The 20,446-nt window shown below is 44.6% G+C and overlaps 1 protein-coding gene across 3 annotated transcripts in view; it reads left to right on the top strand.

Annotated features, from left to right (window-relative positions):
- The window catches only part of MLLT1 (MLLT1 super elongation complex subunit), a 68,911-nt gene that overhangs the window by 13,554 nt on the left and 34,911 nt on the right, over nt 1-20,446 (top strand). For 2 of the 3 annotated variants that reach the window (XM_028519228.2, XM_028519227.2), the window contains exon 3: nt 3,140-3,222. The exons of the other annotated variant lie outside the window; for it this stretch is intronic. In XM_028519228.2, coding sequence (XP_028375029.1) covers nt 3,140-3,222 — 83 coding nt within the window. The remainder of the gene's footprint in view (nt 1-3,139; nt 3,223-20,446) is intronic. 3 annotated transcript variants of the gene reach the window in all.

The raw sequence follows: 20,446 nt of genomic DNA, 5'->3' as shown, positions 1-20,446 counted from the left end.
TTATAATAGCTGCTTGACTAAGATAAAAGTCATACGTGATAAAATTTACCCTTTTAATGTGTACAATTCAGTGCTTTTAATGTATTCATAAAGTTGTGCAACCATCATCACTCTCTCATTCCAGAACATTTTTATCACCCCACAAATAAACAAGCTTCTTGCCCACCACCAGCCGTCGTTCCCTCTCTTCCTTTCTTCCAGCTTCTTTCCTGCCCCCTCTGGACTCTGTAGGTACCACACCCCTAGCATTTCGGGCTCTTGCTTGCCTGCCCTACAGTGTACCATGGCATGTTCTGGGCTGAAGCTTCCGTTTCCTGTTTTCTTGCCCAGCAAGCTCTCATTCAGTTTTTGCCTTTCAGAAATTTCTCCATGGCTCATATCACCTTCCTCCCCTCTTCACTCTCCTGGTTTTATTTCCTATCATATTTTCTTCACTTTGGTTTTCCTGGGCATCTCCTTAGTCTCTTTCTTCTTCATCTCTGAAAGGATAGGCATTTTTTAGCCTCGGATTGCCTGTCATGTGACAGGCCTTTGAAGAAGGGAGATTGAGAGACGCATAGCAGGATTTCTTCCTTCAGAGGGTTTGTAGTCTGGGAGGGACTTGGAGATCAAGTGTGACGTGTACTCTGGGAAAGATAACTGTCCTCAGCAGAAGTAAGTGACCTGGAAGTCAGACCGAGGAAGCCACGTCTGACCTTGTTAGGAGATGGGTCCTGACTAGGGTCTTGATGGCGGATGGGAGTTAGATTGGGGGTGGGTGAGGAGAGCAAGGTCAGGAGGGTGGAGTTGGGAGCAGATCTTCAGGCCCTTCCTTTGCCTCTGCCCATATATGTCCCTCTGCTGTGGGGGTTTGTGCAGTGAAGACAGGCCACCCTTCCTGTGTGCTCCACTTCCACTTTCCATCCTGGATTCAGATTAATTTAACAAGTATTTGGGTGCCTGCCAGGTGCCCAGCTCCGTGCTGGACTTGGGCATAGAAGGCAGGGCTACAGGGTATTCACAGTTGGTGGGCTTGGGCAGAGCACTATGCAGGCAGCTCATGCAGCTGGAGAGACCCCACTTGCTCCCTCAGTCTGCTCCAACAGAGTCCAGAGGTTCAGAGGGAGGCAAGTCACAACTTGGCGCTCTAGTCCAGGTCACTTCCTGCTCCTGGTCCATCTCCTTACTTTGATGGCGAACCTGAGGGAGGTATGGCATGTGGCCCTTTTAACATATTTGACAGATTCTTATTGAATGTTTTTGAAAGATGTGGCCCTGGTCCAGGCCCTGGAGATGTGACAGCAAGTGAGACAGAGCTGATATAGAGATTGAGAAAGATGACCACAGTAAGCTTGGAAGTCATGTGGTTGAGTGACACAGGGTGCTGGAGGCCTGTGGGAGGGAACCATGACCTGGAAATGGAGGTTGGGACTCAAAACTGGGGTCCTGGAGGAAGTGATTTGTGATCTGAGAGGTTTAGTGGGGCTGGATCTTAGAACCTCGGGTCAGGCTGGCAAGAGATGGAGCTGTAGGTGATAAAGCCCCCGGTAGGCCACCTAGAGGGGCTCAGAGTTGGTCCTGAGGGCCGTGGGGAGCCATCAGGGGACAGTCCTGTTGGCAGTTCAGAGTAATAATCCTGCTGCCCATGCAGATGATGTTTAGGAGTAAGCCCGAGGCAGGACGGCTAGTGAGGCATGCATGAGGCACAGGGTGCTAGGCAGTGGGGTGCATTCCAGTGCAGTTTGGAGATAGACCTGATAGTGCTTGGCAATAGGTGGCCTGAGAGAGAGGGAAGAGTGTGGGAACCCTCAGTCCTTGGAGGTGTGGTAGAGAGCCTGGTTTCTGAGCTGTGGGATGCTGGGGGAGGTACAGGTTATGAGGGGATGAGTAGATGGTTTGGGGCAGGCTGTATTTGAGGTGCCCATCCAGCATGCACAGAGGATTTCCAAGGAGCAGAATGGGACTGGCTAGAATAGAAACTCAGGGCCTAGGTCACCCAAGACAGCTCCCATCTCTGGGGCCAGCAGGGATTCCCCAAGCCTGAGCCACAGCCCCTCGTTTTTCCCCTGAGGTCTGCAGACTGGGGTCCATACAAAGCTGTCTGGCCAGCCCTGCTCTGGAGGGCCACTCATGACTCAAAGCCACCCTGCCTGCCAGTTTTCTTTGGTTAAATGAGACATATGAGGTATTTGAGATACAGGATATTAGATGGGATATTTGAGAGCTGAAAAGATGTTTTTTAAAGAGAAGTCTTACAGTATTTTAAATTAAAAGAGTCATGTTTTACTATATTCCATATATTGTTTTTCAGCAGTTTCTGGCCAATTTAAGAATTATCTGACCAATATAGATATATGTACATAAAGATTTTAACAGTTGGCAGGGTTTTTCCTGGCTCCCAAATAATGGTAGCCTCTGGAGATGGAGGGATGGAGGACAGGGGTGATTTGATCTGCACTGTTCTGATTTTTTTCTTAAAAGTGGGAAAACAATATTTTCACAATTCTTGTGTAATGACAGTATAGGTGTCAAAACATTAACAGTGTACTCTGGAGGGCGAGATTGCTTATACTTTGCTGTTCTTAGCTTCAACTGTTTTTAACAAAATTTCTGGGGTTAATGAGTCTATTCATGTCACTCAGACATTGGGAACACTTTCGGTAGGTGCTAAAGTGGACCCAGGCGAGAGTCCCAGCTGACACCAGGCCATCTCCATCTCCTGGTGTCAGTTCATGTGTGTGAGTGAGCAGTTGAAGGAGGTAGATGCTGTAACCTGGACTGCCCTGCCCAGGAGACCAGGGGCCCACTGGGTTTCGCACTTGACCCATGTCACACTCACTGCCCTGAGTTGGTTGAACTTGTGAGACCTGTGGCCAGCACTGGCTGCTCTGCATTAGCTAGCTTCATGGCCTTTCCCACTCTCCCACCATTGTGTGTTGGGGTCACCTTTCTCCTGCTCTGTTCCTTTGATTCCCTGTGATCCCTTTGGTGTGGAATTGGTTATGGGGTTCAGCACTCATAGGGAGAGCTGAAAAGCCATGCTCCTGCAAGGCCAGTGAGCCCAAGAGGAGGTGCAGAGGGTGGAGGGCCTACTGCTGCTGGTGGCTGGGCCTTTGATTGGGCAGGAAGCTGACAGATGCATTTTCCCTTTTTTTTTTAGTGTGTAAGGAGCCCCCGTACAAAGTGGAGGAGTCGGGTTACGCTGGCTTCATCATGCCCATCGAGGTGTACTTCAAAAACAAGGTAGGATCCCAGAAGTGGCAACAGGAGGGATGCACAGTTTACAAAAGAGGAAGAAGAACCACTAACACATGGGTGACGGATCACTGGTAGCAGGGATGCCCATGCTAGATCACTAGCGGGCAAAGGGTTGCATTCACCTCTCCCATGGAAGATGGGAGCTGGGAAATGGGCACGCTGAAGGCAGGTGGGTGTGGCCTCTCCAGGAATCACCTGAAAGTGTGTGCAGTCCAGGTCTGTGAGGACATGCCATGACAGGGCTAGAATCTGTGGATTGTCTACAAGGGTTAGTCACTGGCCTGTGACTAGGGGCGCAGATCTGGAAATTTCCTAAGTGTCCAACAGTAGGCAATTGACTAGATAAAGTTATGGCGCACCTCCTGAATGTGCTCTTTGATGAGCTGGGGTGGGGGAGGGGAGTTTTTGTTATTGTTGAATGAAAAAGCAAGTTATGTGTATATTATAGAAAAAAGGAGTTACTGTATACATTAAATCTGTTAATGGGTAATCTGGGTGGAAGGATTATAAGGTGTTTTTGTTTTATTTTCCTCCAAGTACATTCTCTGAACATTTACAGTGAACATACAGGGTCCGGCAGAAGTAACGCCATTGAGTATGGTTGGTAGGGTACCTGGATGTCTTGAATAAGGTGGATAGCAGTTTGAACAGTTCACGTAAAATGTCATGTGGTGTGCTTGAGTATGATACCTTTTTGTTACAGAAACACATGCTTATGATTTCTGTAATAAAAGATTTGGTGTAGATTACCAGGTCATCAAAAAAGGGGTATTATTTGTGCTGGACCCTATTATTGGTAACTATTAGTCCATTTGGGCTGCTATAGCAAAGTACCGCAGACTGGGTAGCTTATAAACAATAGAAATTTATTGCTCATGATTATGGAGGCTGGAAGTCCAAGATTAGGGTGCTAGCCTCTCTTCCCAGTCACAGACTTCTTGCTGCATCCTCACATGGAGGAAGGCTGAGAGCTCTATAGGGGGTTCCCTTTATAAGGGCACTAATTCCACTCTTAGAGGCTTCACCCCCAGGACATAATCACCTCCCAGAGGCCCCACCTCCTGACGCCATCTCCTTTGGGGTCAGGATTTCAAAATGTGAATTTGGGGGACACATTCAGACCATAGTTTGGGGGGGGGTTTAAGCCTAATAATTAAAATTTAAGAAAAGAGCCTTCCTAGCAACCTGGTTGTGTTCCTCCTCAGAGGCACCACCAGGAGGCCATGGTGACCTTTCCTAGCTCAGAGGTGGCTTGGCCATCGCTGGGTGGTTTTCCACAAGTATAGCCAGACTGGCTGCAGGCAGCTCTGCTGTCTTTCAGGAGGAAAATCTCCCTGTGAGGCCTGTGGATGCCACTGCTCCCTTAATGAGTCCCTTGTTTATACCTGGCTATTCTGCAAACCACCTGGTATCAGGGACCTCTGGGAATGCACTCAGGTGTGCTGCCCCGCTGGGAGCTGAGCGACATTTCAGCAAATGCAACTCAGCAGGATTCAACCCTGTGACCCCCACAGGCCTAGTTCTCAGAAGCCTGGGTCACCCGAGGCTGTCATGTAATCAAGAACTGAGAGTCCTGGTGACCGGCCACCATTGAGAGCAGAGCCAGCCGATGTGCATAGGCAAAAGCTCCTCCGTGTTTTTTCAGCAGGGTTCCTGGGGGAGATGCAGAGGAGATGCTTCACCCTTTGGGGGCAGTCTTCCAAGAACCTGCTTAGGGAGGCCAGGCCAGGGAGTGTGGAGGCAGGGGAACCAGTGCTGGGGACACAGTCCCAGGGCAGGTGTCACCGGCCTCTGTTGGGAGCCTGTGGAAAGGGATGATGAAAGGAGCTGCCTGTGTGGTGAGGAGATAGTCTATTTGCAGAAAATGCCAGCAGCCCCGTGCATTAGTACTCTGGAGGTGGGCAGTGGTGATGGAATCCTTGAAGCCAGTTAAGCTCATCTCTGGGCTTCAATTAAGTTCCCTTGAGGCTTAGAAGTAGTATTGAGTCCCACAGATTAGTAGTGAGCTTTTGTGTTCCCTGAGTCCTGTCTGGTCTTTGACATGCAGACTTATCTCTCCCTCCTGGAGGCGTGCCTGGGCTCTGGCAGTGTCCACTCAACTTCCTGCTGTCCCCATGGGTCAACCAGGAGGCTCCAGCTTACCCCAGGGGTGGCAGCACCATGCTGAAGCTGGACAGTACCACAGAGGTACTGTGGGTCTCAGCAGTAGGTGAGTGGCCAGTGGGTCTCAGCTCCCCTTCTTGTGGCCCAGGGGATCCTTGCTGGTCTCCAGATTGTCCCAGGAGATTGGAGAGAGACAGGGTGCTTGGTATTGCTGCCTTAGCTGCGACCTTCCCCTCTGGTGGCTTCTGCAGCCTCTGTTAGTGCCTCAGAGCTCTCACTTGGATGGTGGGGAGGCACACAGGTACTCCCTCTAAAGGTGCTCCCCTGGGCCTTGTGTCCAGACTTCAGGGCCATTCTTGTACAGAGTCTCTGAGGTGTTCCACCCCTGTCTTGGTCCTGGTAGGGAATGGAGCAGGTGGTCCTCTGACCATAGGACTTGTCCCTGCTGGGTACAGTGTCCTCACATACAGTTGGGGCATTGAGGGGCAGAGGGCCTTTCCAAGGGTGTCTGGATCCTTCATATTCCTTGGGCTTGCTTACTTGGGCGGGGGAGAGGTGGTGGAGTGGTACATGTGCTTGTGTGTGTCTTCCCTGTGCTCCTCTTTACTTGTCTTGTTCCTTTGTGAGGGTCTGGGGTGCTGCCCTGTACAGGGAGCACGTGTGCATCTTACCACCCTCAGCATCTAGCAGTTGTGGCAGCAGGGTTTTGGGTTAAGGGTTTTTGTCCTGGTCTAATTTCTTGAGGTATAACTTAATACAGCAAAATTTTCCCATTTTAGGTGCAGGTTTTTCAAATTTCAGCATGTGTTTTCACTTGAACCCTGTTTTCGAATGGCTGGTTTTTCCGAAACAAAAAAAGGTCATGTTCCTAGGTTTACTTGTCTGATCAATTCCTGTAGAGGCAGGGTGGCTGGGGCTGGAGTGCCGCTGTGAGCCTGTTCTCAGAACAGCAGTGTCTTCTCTCGTCCAGGGCAAGAGCTGCTAGCTGGAGTCCTCTATTCCTGGTGGTGGTTTTGTCCTCAGAGCTGTGGGGGCCCTGCACTGAGAGCACATGGAGGTGGGGCCACGACATGAAGGGCCTGGGCTACAAATGAAGTCACTAAGTGTGCCTTATCTTACTGTGCTGAGTGCTTAGTCTCCAGACAAGCCCCTAAGGAAGGTGATGTCCCCAGTCTACAGATGAAGGAGCTCCTGGGTACTCAGTCACAGGCTCAAGGCCACACACTAGGCTGCAGAATGGGGATTTGAATCAGCAGACTGTGTAGTCCTATATGCACACTTGAGACAGGCTTCACCTAGGGGAACAGCTGCTCGTGAATTCTGTTTTTTGCTGACATCTGGGTGACAGAGACAGTATACTGTATTTTTAGGACTATAAGATGCACCTAAGTTTTAGAGGAGGAAAATAAGAAAAAAATATTTGAAGCAAAAAATGTGGTAAAACATTTAATAACCTGTAACCCCACTCCACCCCCCACTGCCCCACCCCCGCCCACAGCAAGCTAGGTAAGCTACATTCGAACTTATCCCCATTTCCCTCTCAAATTTGGAGGGGGGAATGCATCTTACAGTCTGAAAAATATGGTAGTTTTATGTATTGTGTTTTGCACATGTCTAAATGTGGGTTCCTGCAGTGTAAGTTTTGTAAAGAACAGAGAGTTGTGGGAAAGTGGATGGCGGTTCATTACAAAAGTAGCTTGTATAGGTTTGGAGTAGTGTTGGGAATAGAGTCGTTGCGCCATGACTTACTCCTCTGTTGTAGGTTAAGTGGATTTTTGAGGTAGCATTGGCTGTGCACAGGTTACTTCTTCAGGCTGGGCCTCAGTCTCTCTGTGAGATGGGCTTCCTAACTGTGTCTGCCGCTCAGGGCTGTGAGGAAGATTAACAGACGTGAACAGTAAGGTTCTGGGCTGAGTACAGTATGCACCTTACAATGTGCATTTCATAAGTTTGTGTTGCTGTCATTGCTGTGGAAGTGGTGTTGCCTCTTTCCAACTAATCTGGGTAAGAGAGGTGAGTGAGGCTTTCAGTCCAGAGGAGGTCGAGGTTCCAGCGATGAAGAAAGATGACTAGAGGCTGTTTTCTCCTGTAAGTGTGAGGTGTGTTTAGCCACACTAGATCCTCAAGGTGGTGTCGACTGTGAAGTGAAGGAATTCTGTTTTATGTGGGGTCTGGCACTGCAGCGTAACTGAGGACACCTTCTGTGTGACCTGTTGGCAGGATGCTCTTTTACAGGTAAACCACTCCTTTCCCCTAAGGGAAAAAATGGGGGCAGGGCATTCGTTGTCTGATGACAAAAGTAGTATTTGTGTATTGTTGAGCTGTTTTTAGTCATGCCACTTCTGACATTAAGTAAAAGGGTTTGTTTTCCTTCTGAAAGCAAATGCACCCTGACTTTTTCAATAGCTCTTCTCCAATTCTCTGATTCTCCAGGCAGGGGTGTCCAGCAGTTCATTCACTTCTCGTACCACTTGCTTGGGGTTATTATAGACCCCACAGTAAAAGGACTCAGCCCACAAGGCTCTCTCTGCTTCCATAAACTAGGGTTGCCATGAACCCCTCCTAAGTTTCCATAGTTTGCTAGAACAGCTTGCAAAACTCTGATAAACATTATACTTACTGTTACTCATTTATTATAAGGGATACAACTCAGCACCAGCCAAATGGAAGAGATGCATGGGGCATGGTATGGGACAGGGGTGCAGAGCTTCCAGGTGCACCACCTTCCCAGCACCTGCATGTATTCATCTCCCTGGAAGCTCTCCGAACCCCTTTGTTTAGGGGTTTTTATGAAGGCTTCATCATGTAGATACAGTTGATTGCATTATTGGCCATTGGTAATTAACTTAATCTTCAGCCCTTCTCCCCTCCCCAGAGGTTGAAGGTGGGGCTGAAAGTTCTGAGCTTCTACTCAAGGCTTGGTCTTTGTGGGGCCCAGCCCTGTCCCAAATCTATCTAGGGGCCCACAAAAAGTCACCTCATTCAAACAAAAGGTGCTCCTGTCATCCCTATCAGGAAATTCCAAAGAGTTTAGGAGGTCTGTGGTAGGAAATGGGGACAAAGACCGAATATTTTTCTTTGAGACCACAGTTATTTTTAAAAAATAATTTATAAAGGTGAAATTCATGTGACATACAATTAAGCATTTTAAAGTATACAGTTCATGGGCGTTGGGTACCTTCACCACGTTGTGCAACCACTGCCTCTCTAGTTTCCAAATTTTCATCTCCCCATTGTCCCCACCCGCACTTCTGGCAATCGCTGATCTGCTTCTGTTCTGTGGATTTACCTGTTCTAGACATTCCACATAAATGGAATCATACAGTGTATGTCCTGTTGTGTCTGGTGACTTTCACTCAGGGTAGTATTTTTGAGGTTCAGCCATGTTGTAGCATGTACTAGGGCTTCATTCCTTTTCATGGCTGAATAATATTCTGTTGCACTGATATACAGTTGATTCTCATAACTTGCAAAAGTCATGTTCTGTAAAGTCACCATGAATATTGAATTAGTGAAAACTGGACTATTGCTACAAGGCAGAATGTAAGTTCCTATAAGCCTCTAGTCACAGTGTTTTCATCAACTAGTCAATATGTAACCTGTGTTATGTGTGTTATTGTTTAAAGACACCTTATTTAACATACATTGTTGATTCATTAACATTGAACTCAGCCAACAGCACTGTAACTCATACTCAAACCAAGCTTGCATAAAAAATGTAATTTCTGCTTTGGCTGGTGTGGCTCAATGGATTGAGTACCAGCCTGCAAAGCAAAGGGTTGCTGGTTCAATTCCCAGTCAGGGCACATGCCTGGGTTGTGGGCCAGGTCCCCAGTAGGGGGTGCATGAGAGGCAACCACACATTGATATTTCTCTTTTTTTCTCCCTGTCTCCCTCTGTCTCTAAAAAAAATAAATAAAATTTTAAAAATAAAATAAAATAGAAGAAAATGTAATTTCTTTGTAAGCACAGCCTTCTTGTGTTTAGGAACTGTGGACAGCACTTCAGCACTATGCTTGGGCCCATTTCAAATAGCAAAATCCCCAACAAAAATGCAAGAAAAAAATACAGCACAAAATATACCAGGAGAACACTTGTTTACAGTGTGAGAGCTGAAATTAGAAGGCAGAGTGTCGCCATGGTCGACATGAGCTGGGAATGAGCTTGTTGGTTGAGTCAGAGTTTTCACCACTCTGCACGTCTGCGAATGAGTGTGAAAACCACAAGTGCTGGCTTAGGTTATAAGTAAGTTTAATGGAGTCCACGAATAATGAGGATCGACTGTACCACCTACTTGTTGCTATGAATCGGCTGCTGGGAGCATGCCTGTGCACATACGAGTCTGAGTTTATCTTTAGTTCTTTTGGATGGATACCTAGGAATGGAACTGCCAGGTCAGATGGCAATTTGCATTTAACTTTTTTGAGGAACTGCTGAACTGTTTTTTGCAGGGGCTGCACCGTTTCATATTCTCATCGGCATTATCCAAATGTTCCTATTTCTTCACGCCCTTCTCAGTGCTTGTAATTTTTTTGTTTTGTTTTGTTAGTGCCATCCTGGTCAGTCAGGATGGAGAGTCATCTATGTTGTAGTGTGTGGCAGTGCTTCATTCCTGTTTAAGGCTGAATAATATTCCATGGTGTAGATGGACCATATTTGCTTATCCATCCAACTATCATGGGTACTTCGGTTGCTTCCACGTTTTATATACTGTGAATAATGCTGCTATGATCATGGGTAAACAGATATTTCCTTGAGATCCTGCTTTCAGTTCTTTTGAGTACATACTGAGAAATGCAATTATTCACTAGTTTGGTAAGTCTATTTTTAATTTTTGAGGAACCATCACGCTACAGTGGCTGTAATACTTTCCATTGTTGCTAACAGCACACAAGGGGCCCGGTTTCTCCACATCCCTGGCAACAGTTGTTTTCTCTCTTTTCTTAATACTCTTCATAATCATGTGTGAATGGTATCTCATTGTGGTTTTGATTTGCATTTCTCTAGTGATTAGTGAGCATCTTTTTATGTGCTTATTGGGCACATTCTTTGGAGAAATATCTGTTCATGTTCTTTGCTTGTTTTTGGTTGTTAAATTTTAGGAGTTTCATCTATATTCTGGATACTAACCACTTATCAGATGTGATTTGTAAATATTTTCTCCCATTCTGCAGGTTGCCTTTTCATTCTGTTGATCGCGTCCTTTTGATGCATAAAAGATTTTAATTTTCATGAAGTTCACTTTGCCTGTTTTTCCTTTTTTTGCCTTTGCCTTGCCTGTGTCATACCCAGGAAATCACTACCAAATTCAGTGTAATGAAGCCTTTGCCCTGTTTGCTTTTATAGTTTTAGCTTTTATGTTTAGGCATTTGGTCCATTTTAAGTTAATTTTTGGATGTGGCGTTAGGAAAGGGTTGAACTTCATCCCAGCACCATTTGTTGACAATGTCCTTTCTCCCTTAAAAGGTCTTGGCACCCTTGTTGAAAATCATTTGACCGTGTACATACAGATTTATTCCTGGGTCAGATTTGTTCTCGGTCTATATGCCTGTTTTAATTACCGTAGTTTCATAATAAGTTTTGAAATCAGAAAGTGCAAGTGTTTCAACTATTTTTTCCCCCAAGATTGTTTTGGGCTCTGACTGGTGTGGCTCAGTTAGTTGGGCATCATCCCACAAACGGAAAGGTCACCTGTTTGATTCCCGGTCAGGGCACATGCCTGTGTTGCAGGCCAGGTCCCCTGTTGGGACGCATATGAGAGGCAACTGATGGATGTTTTTCACATTGATGTTTCTGTCCTTCTCTCCATCCTGTTCCCTCTCTCTAGAAATAAGATAATAAAATCTTCTTTAAAAATTGCCAAAAAATATTTTTTTAAAAGATTGTTTTGGTTATTTGAGGTCCTTGTGATTCCATGTGAATTTTAGGATAGATTTTTCTGTTTCTGCAAAATGTGTCATGGAGATTTTGATAGGAAATCAAAGTGACCTATCTATTTGCATAGTGTTGACATGTTAACAAGATGAAGTCTTTCAATCTATGAACATGGGATGTTTCTCCATTTATGTCTTTAATATCTTTAAGCAGTGTTTTGTCGTTTTCAGTATACAAATCTTTTATCTCGTTGGTTAAGATAATTCCTAGTATTTTAATCTTTTTGATGCTGTTATAAGTGGAATTATTTTAATTTTCTGTTCACATTGTTCACTGTTTATTTCTGTATGGAAATGGAACTGACTTGTGTGTGCATTGATTTTGTATGCTGCAACTCAGCTGATTTGTTTACTGGTTCTGACTGTTGAGTGTGTACTCTGGGGGTGTTCTACATATCAGCGTATATCTTCTGTGAACAGAGATATTTTACATCTTCCTTTCTGATTTGGTGGTCTTTTTTTTCTTTTTCTTGCCTAGTGCACTGGCTGAGTTGTGGAGAAGTGGTGAGAGGGTGTGTTGTGGCTGCTGTGTTCCTGACCTCAGAGGAAGAGCTTCCAGTCTCTCCTCACTGAGTGTGATGTTGGCTGTGGGTTTTTCATGTATAGCTGTTATTATGTTGAGGTGGTTTCCTTCTATTTCTAGTTTGTTGGGTGCTTTTATCACAAGAGTATTGAATTTTGTCAAATGTTTTTCTGCATTTATTGAGATGATCATGTGATTTTTGTGTTTTATAATATTGCTACACCTCATATAATTTAAACTTGGGGAAAAAGTATTTCAGGATAACCTAGGCCTGAGGCTGTGTTAGGCATTTTACACAATAGCTCCCATAATCCTCACATAGCCCCACAGAGGGGTTGGTCCCACCTCACAGGTAGGAAAATGAAGGATTAGAGAAGTTAGCCTGCCCAAGCTTCAGTTGTGACGTGGGGGAGCCCAGAGTGACCTGCTCTGACCTGGCTACCTGAACTGGTCTTCCCTTCTGTTCTTTCTCCTGGCATACTGTTCTTCCCTTTTTTACAGTCCTTAAATGGATATGTGTTTACTTATATAACGTTTGCTCTACCGCTAGAATGTAAGCTCTTGAGAGCAGGGCCCTGTCAGTTTTGTTTTCTGTGATACTGGCTTTAGCACTGAGATGGCACCTGGTAAATAATTTGTTGTTGAATGAGTGACTGAATGGATGAACCACATTATTCTGGATGGGGTGGCCGTTGTCTGTCAGGAAACTTCACAACACAACCAGTGTATAAATCCATCCCCTCTTTTTAAAAAAATGAACTGAAATTCACATAACATAAAATTAACCATTTTTAAAAGATTTTATTTATTTATTTTTAGAGGGGAAGGGAGGGAGAAAGAAGAGAAACACCAATGTGTGGTTGCCTCTCGAGCCCCACCTACTGGGGGCCTGGTCCGCAACCCAGGCATGGGCCCTGACAGGGAATCGAACCAGTGACCCCTTGTTTCGTACGCTGGCACTCAATCCACTGAGCAACACCAGCCAGGGCAAATTAGCCGTTTTTAAGTGAACAATTCAGTGGCAGTTAGAATGTTCACAGTGTTCTGCAATGACTACCTCTCTCTACTTTCAAAACACTTTCTTTACCCCAAAAGGAAATCTTGTACCCATTAAGCAATTGTTTCTCATGTGATCTTATGTGTCTGGCTTCTTTCACCTAGTGTAACTGTTCATGAGTTCACCTACATTGTAGTGTGTGTCAACCTTCATTCCTTTTGATGGCCAAGTACTATTCCACTCTATGGTTATACCACAATTTATATGTCCATTCATCTGTTGATGGACACTTGGGCCATTTCCACCTTTTGGCTGCTGTGAATCATCTGGTGCTAGAATACAGCGTATACATGTACTTGTTTGAGTTCTAGTTTTCAGTTCCCTTGGATATATACATAGGAGTGGAATTGCTAGGTCATATGGTAATGTTGTGTATAACATTTTGAGGAACTGCCAAACTGTTTTCCACACTGGCTATACCATTTTACATTCCTACAAGCATTATACTAGGGTTCCAATTTCTCCACATCCTCTCTAACACTTGTTATTTCCTAGTTTTACGTACTAATTTTTAAAATTCTAGACATTTTAGTGGATGTACGAAATGGTACCTTATTGATGTTTTTATTTGTATTTCCTAGTGGCTAATGATGCTGAGCATCTTTTTATGCTTGTTGGCCATGTATATGTTTTCTTTGAAGACATGTCTATTCAAGTCCTTTGCCCATGTTTGAATTGGGGTTTGTCTTTTTGTGGCTGAGTTGTAAAAGTTCTCCATGTATTCTGGATAGGTACCTGTTTTTCAATGCCGGCAGTAAAGCACATTGCTGGGTAGAATGAATGCGTGATGTTAACTTCTCTCAGTTGAGAGCTCAAGCTCAAACAGGGGGACCCAGATGGTTACCCTCTGGTCATGTCGACCCCGAAGCCTCTATGTGCTGTGGCTGAGCTGTGCCTTTGGGAACTGGGTGTTCAATGGTTGTGGCCTGGGAGGGCATGCCGGTGCTGCCCCTGGTGAAGCAGTGTGTCCAGGACAAGTAAGGTTCTAAGGTGTTCTAGAACTGATCGAGTGAGTAGAGCTGTGCTGAAATTCTCCTTTATTTTCTGCTCACTGTCTGGACTTGGTCAGAGGTGTCCAAAGCCCTCCTGCTTCCAACAGTGAATTACATTTTGTACCCTGGCTGTCCACTATAAATATACAAGCCACACTTGCAACTTAAAATTTTTTTGTAGCCACATTTAAAAAGGTCAAAAGAAACAGGTAAAGCTAGTCTTAATCTTAATAATGTAACCTGTTTAACCCAATGTATCTAAAATACTATGATTTCAACATGTAATCAGTATTTTAAATGTACCAGCTATTTTACATCCTTTTTTTCTTACTGAGTCTTTGCAATGGTATGTGTATTACACTTACCACATATCTCAGTTTAGCCAGTAGGCTTTATCAGAACGGCTTTATGTATTTAGGTTCCATAAAATTCAGAGTTGAAGAAAGAAGTAGATTCATAGATCCAGGTTGTTCCATATATACATAAAGATCTTTTAGTAACTCAGCTGAGTATGGACTGTCTCATAGTCATGGCTTCTTTCTACCCTTGAAGTATGAGATCATTTTAGAGACACAGAAAAGTTGCAAGCATCACACAAAGTTCCCTTATAACCCCCCATCCCGCTTCCCTAATATATGTAAACACCTTACATAACCACAGCCCATGATCAAAATGAAGAAATTAAAATTGGTATAATACTTACTGTGAATGGTTGTTACTGGAATTTTCCCACTTCTTACTAATGTTCATTCTGTTCTAGAATCCACTTTAGGAGCATCCATTGCATTTGTTTGTCATGTCTCGTTCACCACCTTCAGTCTGACAATTTCTCAGTCTTCTTTTTCTTTCATGACCTTGATATTTTTGAAATGTGCTAGTTAGGCATTTTGCAGAATGCCCCCTGCCCTTGGGTTTGTCTGGTGTTTTCTCACAATTAGACTGGGCTTGTAGATTTTGGTAAGACAACTACAGAGGTTAAGAACCCTCCCCAATCACATCATAGTAGGGTGGGCCTGATACTAACTTGCTCTATTACCAGAGATGTTAACCTTGATCTTTGGGTTAAGGTGGTATCTCCCAGGTTTTTCCACTGCAAAGTTACTATCTGTTCCCTTCTACGTTGATAGCTAAAAATGAGTCATTCAAGACCAGCTCACACTCTAGGGTGGAAGTTAGTCCCTATATCCAGGTGGGTGTAGTTAGAACCACCATACTAGCCAATATCCCTTTGGGGGGAGAAGCTTTGAGACTGTGCATATCTCCTATTTCTTTTTCACATTTCATCCACTAGTTTAGCATCCATCAGTGAGTGCTGTTCTGTGGTGATTTCTATTTCTGTCGTTCCTTCTACATTTATTAATGGGGATTTCTCTGCAAGGAAGCTTGTCCCTTCTCCCCCAGTTATTAATTCAGTCATTTATTTTTATTCATTGGTATTTGTTTCTTTTCCCTCTGGGTTATAATCCAGTCCTGTTGTTATTTATTTTGTTGTTGAAATTATTCTCACTCTGGTGGGTAGGATCTTTCTCAGGTTGGTCCCTGTGCCTTTTCATCATGTTCTATGTTTTGGGGGGTGCTTCTCACTTCGTGACACCACAAGGTGCTCCTGGCTCATCTTGGTTTTCCTTTGCTCCAGCCATAGAATCAGCCATTTTTTTCAAAAGAGCCTAGTCCCTTTTATTGGAGAATGGTATTTAAAAGCTCCTGGGGTGTCACTGCATTTAATCACCTCATATGACAGAGCTGGGAAAGGTATGCATATATACCAACTGCCCCCTTCTGTTTTTATTCTTGTGTATGTCTGTGTATAAAAATAAACATAATCTCATAGTGATGCCTCCGGCTCTAGCAGCACTGAGTTCATTCTATTGTTGCTCCGTTGCTTATTTTAAGTTCTTTCTCTGAAGGAAGACACCTGGCTGTCACTATACACAGTGTATTTGCTTATTTGTTTAACCCTAGTGTACCTGGAAAGCAGTTTCAGAATGGCTGTCAGTACTCCCGTGACAAGTAACTTTACCAGCTCGAGTGCAGTGTCTGCACATCGTTCTTTTTCACTTGGCCTTCCAACGCTCAACTGAAACCCTGCTTTACAAAGTTATTTGTGACACTTTTCCTCCACCTGTGTTAGTGTGGTTATGTCATACATGTGTTACATAGTTAGATTCATTAGTCATGGTCTGCACCCCATCTTAGGGTCCCCTGCCCTCACCCATCTGGTTATTGTTATTATTTTAGTTTGTGTTCATTGAAAGCGACTCTGGGTTTTCACATGCATAGAGTCATGCCTGCACCATGACGGTGCCACACAGAACAGTGCCATCTCCCTCAAACCCCCACATGCTGTCCCTTTGAATGCAGCTCCTTCTACCCCCTTCTGTCCCTCGAAACCATTCATCTGTTTTCCATCCCTGTAGTCTTGCCTGATCCAGAATGGCATGTAAATACACTCACACAACATACAGTCCTTTGTGTCTAGTTTCTTTCACTGAGCAGGATGCACTTAAGATGCACCCCAGTTGTTGGTGTGATCGAAGACTTCATTCATCCTTGTTGTCTGCATGCACTGCACTTTGTCCATTTTCTGGGGAAGGACACTGACTGTGTGTGTTTGCTGGGGGACACTGTACTGTGTTTATCTGTTTGCTGGGGAAGGACACTGCACTTTGTTTATCCATTTGCTAGGGAAGGTCACTGACTTTGTTTATCTGTTTGCTGGGGAAGGACATTGCACTTTGTCCATTTGCTGGGAAAAGACACTGATTTTGTTTATCTGTTTGCTTGGGAAAGACACTGCACTTTGTACGTTTGCTGGGGGAGGACACCTGGGTACTGTCCAGTGTTGATGGTTATGAGTGAAAGTTGCCCTGAGCATTTGCCTACAGATTTTTGTGTGAATGTAAGTTTTCAGTTCACTTGGGTAAATTACCCAGGAGTGGGATTGCTGGGTTTTATGGGACAGGTATGTTTAACTTTGTAAGAACCTGCCCAACAGTTTTCTAAGATGTCTGTGCCCCTTTGCAACATCCCTAGCAGCTAATGTGGGTTCTGTTCCACTGCATTCTTGCCAGCACTTGATAAGGTCGGTTGTCTTCTTTTTGCCTTTCTAATGAGTGTGTAGTGGAATCTCTTTTTTAAAAAAATAAACTTGAGATTTAATTTATATAACATATAACTTACCCATTTAGAGTATACATTTTATTAGTTTTTAGTATATTCAGAGTTGTACAACCATCAGCACTCATCTAGAACGTTTTCATCCCCCTAGAAGAAGTCCTACCAACAACAGTAGCAGTATTCTCCATCCCTACCCTGGCAGCCACCAACCTACTTCCTGTCCCTGTGGATTTGTCTTTTTTTTGGACATTTCATATAAATGGAATTTCATGCTATGTAGCTTTTTGTGACTGGCTTCTTTTATTTAGTGTAATGTCTCTAAGGTTCATCCACGTTACTGTAGCATTACTGTGTCATTGCTTCACTTCTTAATGGATGAATATATTTTAAAGACTACATATTGTGTATTCATTCATCAATTGAAGGGCATTTGGGTTGTTTCCACATTAGGTATTTTGCTACAAGTTTTGTGTGTGTGTGTTTGGATATATGTTTTCGTTTCTCTTGGGCATATATTGAGGAGCACAATTGCTGGGTCTTCTGGTAATCCTGTGATTAACTTTCTGGGGAGTGTCCATACCGTTCTCCACAGTGGCTGCACCACTTTATGTTCCCACCAGCCATGTATGAGAGTTCCAGTTTCTCCACAGTTTCTTGCCCACACTTTCTGTCTTTCTACTTACAGCCACCTTGATGGGTGGGAAGTAGTGTCATTAGGTTTTGGTTTGCGTATTTCCCTGATGGCTGATGACACTGAGCATCTTTGCATGTTTTTTCTTTTTTGAATTCATAGATTTTCTTTGGCAGTGTCTTTTCAGAATTTTTCCCTTTTTAAAACACATTGGGTTAGTTTTCTTATTGTTGAGTTTAGTTTTTTATATATATACTCTGTGTACAAGTTCTTTATCTGGTATATGCAAATATTTTTTCCAAGTCTGTGTCTTTTTTTATTTTCTCAACAGTACCTTTTGCTCAACAAGAGATTTGATTTTTGATAATCCAATTTACCATTGTTTTTTCTTTTATGGTTTGTGCTTTAGTGTTGTATCTACAAACCCTTTGCCAGACCCCAGGCCCAGGAGTTTCTTTTTGCTACTCACTGAGAACTGATGCCAGAACAGCTTTTGAAGAGGCAGAAGGGAATTGTGATAGGAAGATGGTTTCTAGTAGGGGATGCCTCTCTCTTCGATTCTTTGCAGTTGAGAGTTCTTTTAGAAGAATTGGTTTATTTACAGTGAGGAAGAAGAATGACTTTTCTTCTTTCTTTTGCTGCAGTGTCATTGATTGATTCATGTAGCAGATATTTACTGAGTCTAGGACACATTGGGGTGAAAGTGCACATGTCTCATGTCTCGTGAGCTCCCAGACTGGCAGGGGTGAGAGGCACTAATCAAATGATCAGGAAGGTGGCTATGTCAGGACAAGGCATCTGTCCTCTCAAACAGCAGTGGTGGGTGCTGTGAGTACTACAGGGACCCGGTTAGGAAGGGTTGGGGCGTGCTGCACAAGGTTTCCCTTAGGGAGGGAGGTTTACTCCAAGACTTGTGGGTGGGGAGGGGTTGGCCAGGCAGAGAGGACAAGGCAGACTCCTAGGTGGAAGCCTCAGAGTGTGCAGGTGGAGTCAGGGACACTGGGTTGGAGAGGGAGGCTGAGGACAGGCGGGTGAGGTTGGCAGAGCTGCTCATTCCCCTCACATTGGGGAGCCATCGTAGAGTTAAGCTAGAGGATGACACGATCACACTCGGTTTTTATTATATTTTTTTAATCTTCACCTGAGGACACTTTTTTCTTTGCTTTTAGAGAGAAAGGAAGGGATGGAGAGAAACATGGATGCGAAAGAGACACACCCATTAGTTGCTTCCTGGGGATTGAACCCACAGCCTTTCAGTGACAAGACGATGCCCCAACCAACTGAGCCACACCAGCCAGGACGCACTCGCTTTTTAGACAAGATTGGGCATGTTCAGGGTGGTATGGCCATTCACCACACTTGCTTTTTAAAAAGACAGTTCAGCCTCTGTGTGGAAAGGGGATGTGTTGCACACCCTCAGTGAAGGGTTGATTCCTCTGATCTCTCTGGGCTTATCCCCCTCTTTGGGCATGAGGTCTGGTGGCCACGGCTTCAGAATCCCCAGCCAGGAACCGTCTCTTGCCCGTCCCAGAATGTTTTGTGGTAGCATGGCCACATTACAAAGCAGACCTGGACCAGCCTTTCCAGGGAGTAATTCAGTGGCTGCCAAACGGGAAGCATTTGACTGAGTTCTGGTGTCTGTTAGGAGGCAGGGTCGGTGCAGCAGGGGAAGGGGAGACTTTGGAGTGGACCTGGAGGGCTTGGTCTTGGTTGTGAGCAGGTATGGGGCAGCTGATCTAATTTTGCTTTTTGAAATTAAAGATGCTTACCCTTAGTTCTGAGTTTCTGGCTTGTGACTGGCAACACTGAGAGGAGAAAAGAAAATCAGTCATAGGATGGAATGAGAGTTTAAGTAACCTTATTCTTTTTTTTTTTTTTTAAACATTTTATTTATTTATTTTTAGGGAGGGAGGGGAGAGAGAGAGAGAGAGAGAGAGAGAAACATCAATGTGCGGTTGCTGGGGGTTATGACCTGCAACCCAGGAATGTACCCTAGCTGGGAATCGAACCTGGGACACTTTGGTTCCCAGCCCGTGCTCAATCCACTGAGCTACACCAGCCAGGGCTAGTAACCTTATTCTTTACTAAGAAACCTGTCCTCACGTTCTCATGCCTGCTTTGGGCCAGCAGTGCCAGCCTGGGCCCTGTAAATGTTTGTTAGGATAGGAATGCTGGTCTGGGCATGTTTTGGTATCAAACCCGCAGTTCAGCCATCCCCTGAAGCTGACCTTAACCCCATTTCTTACGGTCTGTGGCTCCCTTCATTGTGAGATGTACCTTCAGTTTAATAACATACTTTGAGATGAATAAAACATACCAAGTGTGCACACTGACTTTAATAGACAGTCTAATTTTCAGAAAAGGTAAAATGTGAAGAAGTTGAGTTTGGTTATTCGCTGCTTGTATTAGACATCTTCCCTGTCCTTCACCCCGCCTCCCACATCAAGCTGTTATTAGTCAGGGATCTCTAACCATGACTAACTTCCCATGGTTTTACGCAAAGCCTGCTGTCTGAAGTCCCAGAAAGGACATTTTGGTACATTTTATTAGGAACTATGTGTGATTTTTGTTGGAAAGGGTTTTTAAAATAGTGCTGGTTTCTGAGCTTTAAGCTCTCACCTGCAGCTTCTCGGACATACCCTTGCTAGCTTGTGCTTGGTGAGTGGGAGGAAGCTGTGAAGGGTGTGTGGAAGGCCCAGCAGCATTCTGTGGGAGGTCCCAGTGTCACCAAATCCTCCGTCCCTCCCCACGCTCCAGAGTGGAAGTGGCTCTGGGCTGCAAAAGCCCACTTATGTTGGACCTGAGTGGGCTTTTCCTTCCTGCCCTCAATTTAAATTGAGACTTGGTAGATGA

The sequence above is a fragment of the Phyllostomus discolor genome, chromosome 8 (assembly GCF_004126475.2).
Source record: "Phyllostomus discolor isolate MPI-MPIP mPhyDis1 chromosome 8, mPhyDis1.pri.v3, whole genome shotgun sequence".
NCBI classification, from domain to species: Eukaryota; Metazoa; Chordata; class Mammalia; order Chiroptera; family Phyllostomidae; genus Phyllostomus; species Phyllostomus discolor.
The sequence above is the reverse complement of the archived record's forward strand: the minus strand, read 5'-3'. Positions and strand labels throughout refer to the sequence as shown.